Consider the following 13,761-nt stretch of genomic DNA (forward strand, 5'->3'; position numbering starts at 1 on the left):
AAGAACAAAATAAAGTCCTGGTGGATGCAGCCAAGAGCCCATCTAGGCAAGCACACTGTTCTTGCAGTGGCCAACCACAGGCCCATGGGAAGCCCACTTTGAATTCCTAATAATAATAATAATAATAATAATAATAATTTATTTATTCCCCAGCCACTCTGGGCGACTTCCAACAAAATATTAAAATACAGTAATCCATCAAACATTAAAAGCTTCCCTCAACAGGGCTGTCTTCAATAACTAGTATTCAGAGCATGCTTATGAATACCAGTTGCTGTAAAACACAGCAGTGGAGCATCCTGTCACACTCAGGCCCTGCTTTCCATGGGCACCTAGTTGGGCACTGTGAGGAAAGGATGCTGGCATAGATGGGCTCTTGTGTTCAGAGGTGTGCTGCCTCCACAAGCAGAGGTAGAACATAATCTGGAGTGACTATTGCAGACTAGAATTTTGCTTCCTCCTCCCCCAAATACGCTTTAGCTGTTTATACAGAATCAGGTTTTATTCCTAACAGCCAAGCCCTTGAATGTTAAAACATGCATTAACCCCACACTGATTTATTCCATATTTTTCTCCAAATTAATTCAAAATGACTGCTACAGGTCAGAATCCACACTTTGTCCATAAGCACAAATACAAATTCACCCCAGATTCTACATCTTTTTAAACAGGAGTGGGAAACCTGTGGCCCATCAGATGATGCTGGAATCCAACTCCCATCAGACTCGGCTAACATGCCCAATGGTCAAGAATGATTGGAACTGTAGCCTAACGTCCAGAGGACCACAGGTTTCCTATCCCTGTGTTAAAATCATCCCAGGTATAGCACACCCCTTCCCACTACACACTTCTTTCCTAACAAACATTTCTTAACCAAATTGATTTATCCTACTTTTGTTTAGAACTGCATTCTTTAAACAGGTCATGGTAGCATAGCAGCTGTCTCCCCAAATAGCTCAAGTCACAGAGCAAATAGCTACATTTTTCACCAGACTGGTGGAAGGTGTGATAGTAGAACTGTTCTGTGAATTGTGTTTGTCCAAGGCAATACACAGTTCAGGTATTATGTGGCAGCTGGATCACACAACTTTCCCTGAATATATTTGGAATTTAATTTCCAAAAACTACTATTTTGAGAATGAAATGAAACACAGAGATTAACAACATCTATATATTGAAATTTTGTTTCCAAGGTCCTAATTAAAGATGGAGATAATCCTTTGTTTGACCAGCTTTTGGTCACAGTGTAGAAGGATGCAAACTTTCAGTTCATACACAACTCTTTATCAGACCAAATGTAAAGAGAATTAATTCTTCTCTGCAGGGTGGGTAAATATGGCATACTGAAAGACTGCAGCTGTACACTTTAAGCAGCTGTAAACATAATCATTAAGCACATCCATGTGTTATAGTAAACAACAATACCAGAAAGCACCCAAAAGTTCCATGCCAAGAAAAATCCAAAATGAAAGGCACCAAAAACATAGTGTGGTACCTCGGTTTTCGGATGTCTCCATTCGCGAACGTTTCAGTTTTTGAACGCTGAAAACCCGGAAATACCATATTTTTCACCCTATAGGACGCACTTTTCCCCCTCCAAAAATGAAGGGGAAATGTGTGTGCGTCCTATGGGGCGAATGCAGGCTTTCACTGAAGCCTGGAGAGCGAGAGTTCCCGCGAGGCTCCCACGGCTTGCGGAGAGCTGTCTGCATCCCGAAGCCTGGGGCGCGCAGCGGAGCACACCCCAGGCTTCAGGTAGCTCTCCGCAAGCCTGGGGAGACCGGCGTGACGTCGCGACGGGCTCCCTAGGCTTGCGGATAGCAGCCTGTTCTGGGGGCTGGGGTCGGGGGAAGCTTGGGCTTCTCCCGCCCCAGCCCCGCACCTGGGAGGGAAATTTTTTTTTATCCCCCCCCCCCCAAACTAGGTGCGCCCTATGGGCCGGTGCGCCCTATGGGGCGAAAAATACGGTAAATGCTTCCGTTTTCGACAGTGCCTCGGAAGTTGAATGGGTTCCACTACGTGTATCTGTTGTTTCACACAATTTTCTCTATTGAATTGGCAGACCGCCCTTTGCGTCTCAGTTTTCAAACATTTCAGAAGTTGAACTGTCTTCTGGAACGGATTACGTTTGAAAACTAAGGTACTACTGTATATCAAGAACAGGGATGCAATAGTGCTTATTTGGAATAATTCATTTTCCTTCTACTAGCTGTGGACAGAAATGAAGGGGTAAGCATGGTGTGAAAACCCCAATTCATTTACTGCTGGAAGCCCTCCTCAGGTCTGCAAACCTCTCAAAATTACCTATTTTCAAAAGCCATGTGATGTCAATAGTTATGGAGAAGTCGAAATCTTGCTTAATATCCTGTGGCAGGTTAGCTGGTCTAAAGGTATTACCCTACTGTGACATGGATTTTTGATTCGCCAGCCAATGTAGTAAGTCCTCATCACTACCCATTCCCTAAACCAACACAGATCTGTCAAGATGATTTTTGAACCCATGTTCAAAAGTTCCTTTCCATAGCCATGAAGGCCAGAATTCTTCTTGTGATTGTACAGATGCAAAACGCCAAGCACCTTGAAGGCAAACTCTGCACCTACAAACCCCAGAAGGAACAACTGGGTTAGCCTCTTGCAGCACAGACCCAAAAAAGAGAGTGCTTTGCAGCACCTCAAAGACAAAAACCAGATTTAAAGTCTACTTTAAATACCTAGTAGATTGAGCCTTGAGAGAATACCTCAGTATTTCTGAGGGACTGAGAATTGTGTTAGGAAAAAAGGAACCGCTCACTTGGTGAGGAACAATAACTTCTTTATTTAAGTCTCTACTTCATGCGGAGGCATGAGTGTCTCACTTCCCCCAGGTTTAAACTTTGGCAAAAATCACAAACAGAAAATAAGCAGCCAATACAGAACAGTGAAAATGCCAACAGTAATAAGGGTGCCCCTTTAACAGTTCTGCTGTCAGGCGAACACACGTAGAAGCCTTGCTTTGGCTACGTTGACTAGAACTTGGTGTTTGTTAGAAGGCAGTGTTGTTTTTCTTCTTTTAAAAAAACAGCATCACTTCTTTACTTCTCCTAGATCTTCAATGCTATCATCATCAACCTGCAAGATACGAAATTCTGTTATCAAAAAGCAACTAAAAGTATAAAACCCAACAAGAGAGAAGTTGGTGCAAATGCTAAAGCACTCAATGGATTGTAATTAAAACGGCCTAAGGTAACAAGGTGAGCTGGTGCTTAAAAGACCACATGGAGGCGCCTGGCAAGCCTCTCTGGGGCCACACACAAAGAAGTTGCAGCACCTTTCCTTTGAGCCAGGGTGGGAAGCCTCTTCAGCCCAGCAGGTTGGAAACTGAGGTCCCTCACCACTGCTTTATCCCATGTCATCATGATGTCAGGAGACCCATTTCCCCATTGCAGCACAGCTTGGGTTCAAAGGAAGCCAAGCACCACTGACTGGCAGTGACTTCCAAGCCCTGCTTGGAACAGCTACACGGCAGAGCTTCCAGTCAGAAACTCTGGAGTGCTGCCCATCTAGGAACATGCATGACCACAACTAGGCTGCAAAAAATTATGGTGGCTCCACACCCAGAGAATCCTGAAAGTAGGGTTGCCATACGTCTCGAATTTCCTGGACACAGCCAAAATACTGCAGTCAGAAGCAGTGTCCGGGCGAAAACCGCTAAAAATGTTTGGGAAAATCTGGTCGTATGGCAACCCATGTCAGCAGCGTTGGTTCGGGTGATTTCCCTTAAAACTAGCTCAAAAACTTCAAAAATTTTTTTTTGCAACTTTTGTGTCTGGATTTTCACTTTTTGAAATATGGCAACCCTGCTGAAAGTGTCATGCAGAGTTTTTAGTCTTCATGAGGTCTAAATCTGTAGTTAACTTAGCCATCAACTCCTCTCACCAATTCTTACTCTTTTTCCTCTCACAGACACCTGACAATGTTGCCTGAAGTGTCTTGGTGGTGCAGTGCAAAACTTAAAAGTTCACAGTGACCAGAAGTTCAATTGGATGCAAGTGGATAAGGAAGGAAATACATGGGGAGAGAAATTATTTACCTCAGGCCACTTTTCCTGGATGACGTCAATGATGTCGTCTGTAAAGTCCCCCTGAATGATTATTTCATCCTCTCCTGTTACTGAGGCACCGCAGGAGAATTTCTGAGCAAAGAACCTTTGTGCTTCCTTAAGGTCTATTTCTGTAGAAAAGAACACAAATAAAACAATACTGATTTCTTCTTTGCTTCTTCTAAGAACAGAAAAACAGTCTGCTGGATCAGGACAGCGGCCCATCTAGTCCAGCATCCTGTTCTCACAGTGGCCAAACAAATGCCTCTTCTGGGAAACCCACAAGCAAGACCACCTCTCTGCTCCTGCTGCTTCCAGCAACTGGTATTCAGAAGCAGAGCAAAGCCATCACGGCTGACTGACTGCCTTATCTTCCATTATTTTGTCTAATCCTCTTCTAAAGCCATCACTACCTCCTGGGGTAGCAAGTTCCATTGTTAACTATGCTCTGCATGAAAAAATTGTTTAAATGTCACAGATACCTCCATGTGAACAAGGCCCTTTCTTGACTCACCAAAAGTTGCAAGACCGCACACTCTTGTAACGTATTTCTTCTTTGCTCTAGGAATTTTCGCTATCGTGACTTTTTGTGGTACCGTCTTCTTCTTCTGTTTTATCTGACCTCTTCCACCTAGGAACATAACATAACATCATTATCGATAAACACCTCAGAACCCACACTTTGCTCTTCAGACTACAGAAACACAAGCGTCAGGGACTGGTTGGGTTTTATAGTTTCCTATCCCTCCACCAGCACTGCTGTCCACCACCCCAACACAAAATAGCCGAGACCCAGCTATTCTTTTAACGTTCCCCTTATTATTACTATTCTATCAAACTCATAAATCACCAGCTAGTTAGACCAAGATTTCATGAGATGAACCTCAGGCCTTTGGGGTGGGGGAGGTGAATGCAGCCCTCCAGACCTCTTAATCTGACCCTCAGGAATATCACAGAATTGGAGAGATGGAAGGGACCCCAAGAGTCCAAACCCCTGAAATGCAGGAATCTCAAGTACCCAAGTGCTGTTTAAAAACCTCCATTGATGGAGAGTCCACCACCTTCCCAAGTAGACTGTTCCACTGCTGAACAGCTCTTAACATCAGGAAGTTCTTCAGAATGCTTGATCAGAATCTCCTTGCTTGCAACTTGAAATCATTGGTTCGTGTCCTACCCTCCAGAGCAGCAGAAAACAAGCTTGCTCCATTTCCCATGTGACAGCCCTTCATACATTTGAAGGCAGCTATCATATCACCTTAGTCTTTTCTTCTCCAGGCTAAACATACCAAAACTTTTTTCCCCCAGGCCACTCACTCTTTCTCCAGGCATGTCTCTTTAAAGTGTGATAATTTGACTTTCATGTGGCTCGAATGTAGCCTACCCTAAGGAGGTTAAGAGCCACACTCTTTGCACGAGCCACACTTGTCTCTAGCCCCCCCCCCATTTCTGTCCCCCCATCCTGCCCACTATTAGCATGCAGACCCTGGAAGGTTAGTTATCTATCTATCTATCTATCTACCTACCTACCTATTGTATTTATATCCCACCTTTTTCCCCAAGGAGTTGAAGGTGGTGTGCATAGGTCTCCTCCCCCACATTTTATTCTCACAACCACCCTGTGAGGTGGGTAAGGCTGAGAGTGATTGACTAGTCCAAGGTCACCCGTTGAGTTTCATGGCCAAGTGGATATTCAAGCCCTGGTCTCCCAAGTGCTAGCCTGACACTCTAACAACTACACCACCCTGGCTGTGTCCATGAGGGAAATGATGCCCTCAGGCTGAAAAAAATCCCCTGCCCCTGGTTTAGACCTTGCCTCTCTTTTGCTTTTTTTTCTCTTCCTCTTCACCCACTGTTCCTTGTCCTTCTCCAACACCAGATTCTTGTTTAGGAGAATTTTCTGTATGAAGAACAAAATGGTATTAATTAATTGAGCTTGGGGGGAGAAAAGAAATTTGAGTGCCAAGTGACTTTGCAAATAATGGTACTTCAACTAAACACACACACACACACACACACACACACACACACACTCCCACAACAGTGGAGCATCAACAGTGACCATCTTGGCTGTGAGTCCTAGAAGACCTGCTCCCTCCCTTTGCAGACCTCTTCTCGCCTGGCCTGGCAAGGCAGGTCCCTGACTGACTCCAGCTATAAAAGCTGAGGCGGCTGAACAGAATCTTGGGCTGGGGTATTGTTTAGCGGGGGAAGAGTTGCTGCTGTTAATTTTTTGTAGCTTTATTTTTTATCTTATTATTTAAGTGAAAATTGTTCAGTTTGATTATATTCTTTCTGATGATTTGTTTATTGCTTATGACTACTTTTGTTGGATAGTGTTCTCGAAGCTACCAACATGAGTTTGACCAAACTGCGGGAGGCAGTGGAAGACAGGAGTGCCTGGCATGCTCTGGGCCATGGGGTCACGAAGAGTCAGACACGACTAAACGACTAAACAACAACAACAACTTTTGTTATGTTTGTAGTTATGAAATTTTTAAATACAGGCAACTCCCATTCTGCGTGTGTTCAAAGAATGTGCAAATGAGCACATGCCCACTGTCACAAACCCAGAAGTTGCAGGAAAAGTGGGTATAATGGGGTGGAACGGGTTACGCACGCTCCGCAGACACACACTGTGACCCGGAATGTAACCCCCATGCAAAACAGGGGTTGCCTATATGTTGTAAGCCGCCTTCAGTTTTAACTTTGGAAAGGTGGCATACAAAAAAAATGATGGATTTACTCCCCAGTAAGCATCCGCCACAGAAAGGAAGACTACCTCTTCTCTAGAAATTGAAGAGACATTTGGGATAGTGCAACACAGCTTTCATGGAACATATTCCAGAAGAGTAGTCATGCTGACCTGTTGTAGCAAAAACAAGAGTCCTGGGCTACCTTCAAGACTAACTAATTAATTAAGACACAAGCTCTTGTAGATAATCTGTTTAAGCCTTGGTCCAGGTTAGTTGTGCTTAGCAGACCTTCTGTGTCTGTCGGTAATCCAAGCAGACGGTTGTGGGATACAAGAGGCATGTATCAGCAAATCCAGGAGTAATACACAGTTATGTCCAGAGTGAAAGGGGATATGAAATTTGGAAAGAAGCAGTTAGTTACTACTAGTGAGATGTAGCCCACTGTGGGTTTCTGACGCCCTATGTTTTATCAATGGCCAAAATAAAATAGCTATCCTACCTGGGGGTGGGAATCATACCATGAAATGTAGAATGCTGGAAGGAAAGTGAGGCAGCCAGTAGTGCAGCCTTGACCAACCTGGCACCCTTAAGACATTGTTGGACTACAACTCCCATCAGCCTTGCGCAGCATGCAGTAGTCCACCAACATCTGAAGAGCACCTGGTTGGCAAAGGCTCCATCACTGGATGATTGTGTGGAAGGGTTGGATTCAGTTCAGTGCTGGTATTCAGAACATACTCCTGTGATCATAATTTTTCAGCCCCAAGTGTACGTATTTTCCACCTGGTTCTGCTTGGCGGATCTCAGAGTTCTAGTAAAAGAAAGCATAGATACCACAAGTCTCCCTGCCCCTGCTGCACTAGGGACACTATCCTGGAAGAATTTTGTGCAGTTATGCTCAGTTCTAATTACAGGTAGTATAATTACAGATAGTTTACACGTAAAGACGCACATCCTGCTCCTTTTTATATCTGTGGCAAAATTTCCCTTGATTTTATCCTCTCTTGAGCATCTGAACCCTTTTCATTGTCCTACAATCTCACATTAAAAACAGTACAGAGATCTTCTTACCTACAGTAAGTTTTGCAAATTCATTTGGAAAATTTTTCTCTAGCCATTGCCTACATTTTGCCACATCCGGCATGTATTCGCAATACTGAGGAAAAAGCACACAGAATAAGTTTGTTAGTTGAGGGAACCCCTCCACACACACACACACACATATTTTCACAGGGTATAATAGTAGCATTGATGATAGTACAATAAGGGCTGACAAGTACCCTGGGTTCAGCATATTATTAAAGAGTGCCTCTCCCACTCCTGAGCACCATCAAAGGAAGTTCTGCTCCTGGTGCCAATTCCCCACCAGTGGGGTGAAGAGTCTTTACAGCAGGGGTTGGCAACCTAAGGCCCATGGGCCGGAGGTGGCCCATGGAGGCCGTTTAACTGGTCCCTGAACCGAGCCGCTCGCTCGGCGAGTCCCCACGGCTCCGGAAATCACTTCAGTGCATGCCCAGATGCCGAAAATCGCTTCTGCGCAGGTGCAATTTTTGGCGTCTGGGCATGCGCAGAAGCAATTTCCAGCACCACAGACATGCACAGATGCGATTTCTGGTGTCACGCTGCACCGGTCCGGCCCACGGAGGATCCGGCCCCGTGAGAGTGATCCGGCCCATGCTTGGTAAGCCTTGCCAACCCCTGCTTTACAGCATGCATGGTGAACCTTTGGTCCTCCAGATTTTGCTGAACCACAACTCCCAAGAACCCTAGCAAGCATGGCCAATGGCCAGGGATGGTAAGGGTTGTAGTTAAGACACCATCTGGGGGACTTGAAGGTTCCCCACACCTGCTTTACAGTAATGGCCACAGCTTTGTGGAATTCCCTGCCTGGCATAACTCACATCTTGACATATGTTTTGTTATCCTTGTAAAATTCAACATATATATAGTTAAAAGGCTTTCGTGCAGGGAGGGAAAGCTCCAGGAGCAGGTCTAATTAAGTCCAGCAAAACATGCCCACCTGTCCTTGCACCTGACAGCACGGTGTCTATTGTAATTTTCCCCTCTCTTTTTGCCACTGCTCACTACCAAAATCAGTAAAGTCTTGGACTACCCAGAATATCTAAAGGGGGGGGGTAAGCTGTGCCCCCCCAAGTACTTGTTAGACTCCAACTCCCATCAGCCACAGCAAGTATGGCCAGTGGTCAGGGATGATAGGAGTTGTATTCCAGCAACCACTTAAGGGCATCATGTTGAAGAATGATGAAAGACACAGAGAGAAAAGAGCAAGGATCTAGAACAAGAGACAAGTCTGGGAAGAAGTGGCACACACTCCAGGCAATTGCCTCATTCCACTGCTTCCATAGGTAGACCAGGCCTAAATCAATCAAAATTAAGGCAACTCACCTCTGTTGGCAACGAGCAGACTGTGGAAAGAAAAGGAAAGGGAGTTTTTTCTCTTCGTTTTCTCCGCAGTTTTCATATTTTTAAAAAATTAACATTTAAGACAAAAACTTCTAAATAGTCTATTGATTCCTACTAAGAGGAATTCTCCAAGGAAAAATCAAGGAGGGGCTGCGGCTTAACAGAAGAGCACCTGCTATACATGCAGAAGGTCCCCAGCATCTCCAAGTGGGGCTAGCAGTGTCTCCTCCTGTCTGAACGCCTAGAGAGCTGCTTCCAGGAAGTGTAAGCAATACTAAACTAGATGGGCCAATGGACTGACTTGGTATATTACAGCTTCCTTTGTTACTCATTTTACACTGCAAGTTAAGCTGACAAAATGATGCCGCAGACTTCCTCCAAAGCTATAGCAAAGGACCAAGGAAATAAGAGAGTCCAGGGCAGCAAACAACAAAGCAGTAAAAACAATAACCATTAAAGTAAAATAGATACTTGTTTAAAACTATCAGCAACGTATCCTCACACAACTACTAACTTCAAGGTTGCAGGAAACAGTATATTTCAGTGATCAAATGCCTGGGTGAACAGGAATGTTTTAAAAATTCCTCTTGAGAAGTTCATAATGAGGAAGATAGAAGCACCTCACCAGGGAGGGCATTCCACAAATTCTTTTCTTTTATCTTTCCCCTTTTTTCTTTTCCTCGTTGGTTTGTGTTTTTATTTAATTCATTTATTGGGTATTTGATATTAATCTTTGTAGATCTTTTTTCAAACTTTAATAAAAACTATTCGGGGGGGGGGGGGGGGAGAAGGAGATGGGAGAGGATAACCCCAAGGCTTTGGTGCAGCCAGTCCTCACTATGCTAAATCACGATTTAGTCAAATGTGCAAACTTCATAATTGAGTACAAATCAGGGGGTACAAATCACTGATCAAATATACAGAAGCCACAGTGAAAAAATAGTTAGGCTCTCAAGTGTCACAAGGCTCCTTTCTGTTTTTTAAATAATCAACAACTTGCCCTCTTTTGTAAACTACCCTGAGCTGTTATTATTTACAGTAACAGTTTGGTTAGTACTTGCCTCCACAGTAGAGAACTCGGAGAGGATAGTCTGCGTCTGGCCTCGCGTGGCACCTTTGGTCTCCTTTACAATCAAGAAGTGCAGACTCAGGTGCATCCATTGCCATATCACAAGTCTGGGAATCACACAAGCAGAGCAGCTCAGTACATATCTCAGCCTTAGAAACCAATGCAAACCAGGGGCAGCAGCTGGCATGGCACTGCCATCCTGGCCTCCTTCAGGAGGAAGGGCAGGATATAAATTGAATTAATGTAATAACCAACAACAGGCTGCTCAAGACCAAAGGTGTGGTAAGAGATGGCTGGTTTACTCTGCAATCCTCTATACGGGATTTGGGCCCGAAAAGAGAAGGTGAAGGGAGAAAGTATTGAGCGATGACAGTATAGATGTAAGTGTGTGAGGCAAAGTGAGATTACTGTGGCTGCTACTACCACCAGGAAGCAAAGCACAGATGTGGGAATGGGGAGATGGATCTGAATTTTTGGGGCAGAGACAGTAGAGAAAGCCAAAGGACTGGCATTTGTGTGTCTAAGGAACAGCCCAAGGTACCAGTTTGAATAAGATACTGAATGTGAAAGTGGTGGTTATAAATCTGGGTACCAATCTTGAGGCAGGCAAAGCACAGTGGTGGGAGATGAACAATAATTACTAATTACAAATACCAAGTGTGAACCAAAAAAGAGTGTGTGTGGCAACTGAACCAGTTAAAAGAAAGCAAGCTACGGTCCTAGCAAAACAAGGAGGTTTGGGCACTGGGGTGTGGGGTTGTTACAGTATGAGGGAGCTTGGGCCAGGATCTGGGTGGTGTGTGGGTGCTAGGTTTTTAATTTGTTTATTTATAAAAAGTTTTATATACCACTTTTCACACAGTATAGTAAAGCAGAATAGAGTATGATAAAAACAATTTTCCAAACTGCATTACAACAAATCAAGTCATAGAAGAAAGAAATCATGCAATAAACAGAGAGCAAATGGGCCACAATGGGGCACAGGAGGGAGAATTAGCAGTATATAAATTTTCTATAAGTAAATAAATATGATACAAATATGATACTTTTCCTCTTTCCTCTCCTTTTCCTTTTCCTTTTTGCATCATGTCTATTAGGGATTGCCTCAGAAAGCAGGATATAAGCAAGCAATGAACACTGTGGGCCTGCAAACAGGGACTGTTTTGTCTTTTAATATCCCTACAGGAAGCTTAAAGGTAAAGGGAACCTGACCATTAGGTCCAGTCGTGACCGACTCTGGGGTTGTGGCGCTCATCTCGCTTTACTGGCCGAGGGAGCCGGCGTACAGCTTCCGGGTCATGTGGCCAGCATGACTAAGCCGCTTCTGGCGAACCAGAGCAGCACATAGAAACGCCTTTACCTTCCCGCTGGAGCGGTACCTATTTATCTACTTGCACTTTGACGTGCTTTCGAACTGCTAGGTTGGCAGGAGCAGGGACCAAGCAACGGGAGCTCACCCCGTTGCGGGGATTCGAACTGCCAACCTTTTGATCGGCAAGCCCAAGGCTCAGTGGTTTAACCCACAGTGCCACGACTCTTAAATTAAAGTCTAAATCTAGGCAAACAACTGGCTGAGCCAGAGTAAGGCTGCAGTCCTAAACCCTTACCTGGTAGTAAGCCCCATTGAATTCAACAGGATTTACTTCTGAGCAGATGCCACTAGGCTTACAGCATTAAGTCGTTGTGTCAGGTCATGTTTGTTTGTTTGTTTGTTTAATAAAATTTATGCATGGCTTGAGTGTTAAACACCTCAAAGTGGTTTACAGAAAGAAGAAACAACAAAAATGAGAAAATTTCACAATCATATTTTAAAACATATGGAGGTTAAAAATACAGACCAAAATCACCTCAACTTTCTATACAGCTGGGTAGGCTTGTCTAAAGAAGAATGTTTTCAGCAGATACCAAAAAGAGTAGACTGAAGGCGCCTGCTTGATCTCAATAGGCAGGGAGTTCCAAAGTTCTTACAAAAGTGGAACGGGTATTATGTGGCACCTTCAGTGATGCCAATTCCACCAACCAAAGTGGTTTTAATTTAAGCTTCTTCTTGTTGTTATCTGATATTTTTAAACTGATTTATGCTAGGTTCCATTTCATTCCTCCTTCACTTCTGCCCACCTTCCCTCTCTCATACTGAGCTCTTCAGGAATTGGGTGGGGGCCATTCTCCACAGCCCCCTGCAGGGCTTTGGGAGCCTGGCACCGGAACAGTTGTCCAGGGTGTGGGGGGGGGGCAGCCCTGAATGCCGGGCACCAGCAGAACCATTTTTGCGGACGGGGTGTCGCCCAAAGGGGTGGGGGGCCACGATGCAGGCCGGGCTGCAAGTACCAACTTTGGGGGGGGGGGAAGAGGAAGGGAGATGCCAGGGAGGGGCTGGGCAGGGCATGGGGGGAGGGAGCCGTGCCAGCCTCGGGGCTGGGCAGCAGCCGAAGTTTGCCCACCAAGTGCCACGGGGGAGCCAGCGGGGCGGGGGCGCGTCTCTTACCCGAGGGGGGGCCCTCAGCCGGGGTCCGGGGGGAGGAAGGGGGCGGTGGTTCCTCCTCCTGCCGTTCCCACCCTCCTGAGTGGCACATGCAGCAGCAGCAGCAAGCAGCAGATTCAGGTAGGGACAGGGAGATATCGCGAGAGCCGCCCGCTTCTCGCGAGGTTCCTTCCGAAGAGTCGCCCGGGCTGGCGATGACTCTCGTTCTAGGAGCGGCTCCGCCTTCGCTGCGACTGCGTGGAATGGGCCGGCCCGGCCGCCGTACTCGCGCGGAGCCCTCCCTCCCTCCTCCCTCCTCTTCCGCCCACCTTGGGCTGCGCTTTGGTGGTTCGAGCCCCGCATCGTGTTGCTGTACCTTATTATTGTGGTTAAAATGTTCTATGTTGAAATGAACTTTAATCATCTTTGGTTAAAATGTTTTATGTTGCAGGGAGCTGTATTATCGGTTGGAAACGGGTAAAAGGCGGATCCAACTGATTTTAAACGGATCCTCATGAATTCATAAGATTTTTTCATTCAAATTAAATAAAACTGCCATGATACTGTAGACCATGTCTTAGTCTGTAGGCAGCATCAAAAAAATCATGCATCCACTGTTTCGTGGGGCTGCAGTGGCGCAAAAACATGGTTAAAAAACACGGATCCTCATTATTTTTGCGCTAGATCAGCCCGAAATAACCTTCTGATCAAAAGTGTGCTGATCAATGGAAGACAATAGCACAATTAAATTCAAAACAGTAACAATTTATTGTGCATTTATTCAAAATCCATTAAAAAATATTAATTTTTATTCCATTCTTTTCCAGTTCTTTTTCTTCTTGACACGTGGAGTTACACAGAGTAGATCATATATCCTAAGGAATGGAAAAGCCTTATCTTCTTTGTCTCCCACTTGTAACAAAGAGTTTTGCTGAAAATGTTGTTCTGGCAGATGCACTGTTGGGTAGGTTGCTAACAAACAAAACAAAAAATAATTTTATTTTATGGGGGGTCTTTTGTGGGGCAGTAAATTATT

General features: G+C 45.0%; 1 protein-coding gene across 1 annotated transcript; it reads right to left on the bottom strand.

Annotated features, from left to right (window-relative positions):
- Window positions 1-2,795: 2,795 nt before the first annotated feature.
- DENR (density regulated re-initiation and release factor) lies at window positions 2,796-12,942 on the bottom strand. The gene is made up of 8 exons (XM_080985677.1): window positions 12,750-12,942; window positions 10,257-10,371; window positions 9,178-9,197; window positions 7,843-7,927; window positions 5,892-5,975; window positions 4,593-4,709; window positions 4,070-4,209; window positions 2,796-3,108 (listed from the first exon to the last, which is right to left on the bottom strand). Exons 2-8 carry the CDS (start codon window positions 10,360-10,362, stop codon window positions 3,064-3,066), a joined length of 597 nt encoding a protein of 198 aa, XP_080841803.1. The 5' UTR covers window positions 10,363-10,371; window positions 12,750-12,942; the 3' UTR covers window positions 2,796-3,063.
- Window positions 12,943-13,761: the final 819 nt, after the last annotated feature.

This window comes from Podarcis pityusensis (assembly GCF_964106645.2).
Source record: "Podarcis pityusensis genome assembly, chromosome: 16".
Taxonomy (NCBI): domain Eukaryota; kingdom Metazoa; phylum Chordata; class Lepidosauria; order Squamata; family Lacertidae; genus Podarcis; species Podarcis pityusensis.

What these genes read in the sequence shown, in the direction of transcription:
- DENR (XM_080985677.1), bottom strand. Translation starts at nt 10,362, where the DNA reads ATGGCAATGGATGCACCTGAGTCTGCACTTCTTGATTGTAAAGGAGAC. An exon ending in TCTGCTCGTTGCCAACAGAG is followed by an intron (nt 7,928 to 9,177) that starts GTGAGTTGCCTT and finishes CTTTTTCCTCAG; the next exon opens with TATTGCGAATACATGCCGGA. An exon ending in GTGCGGTCTTGCAACTTTTG is followed by an intron (nt 4,210 to 4,592) that starts GTGAGTCAAGAA and finishes TCTTTTCTACAG; the next exon opens with AAATAGACCTTAAGGAAGCA.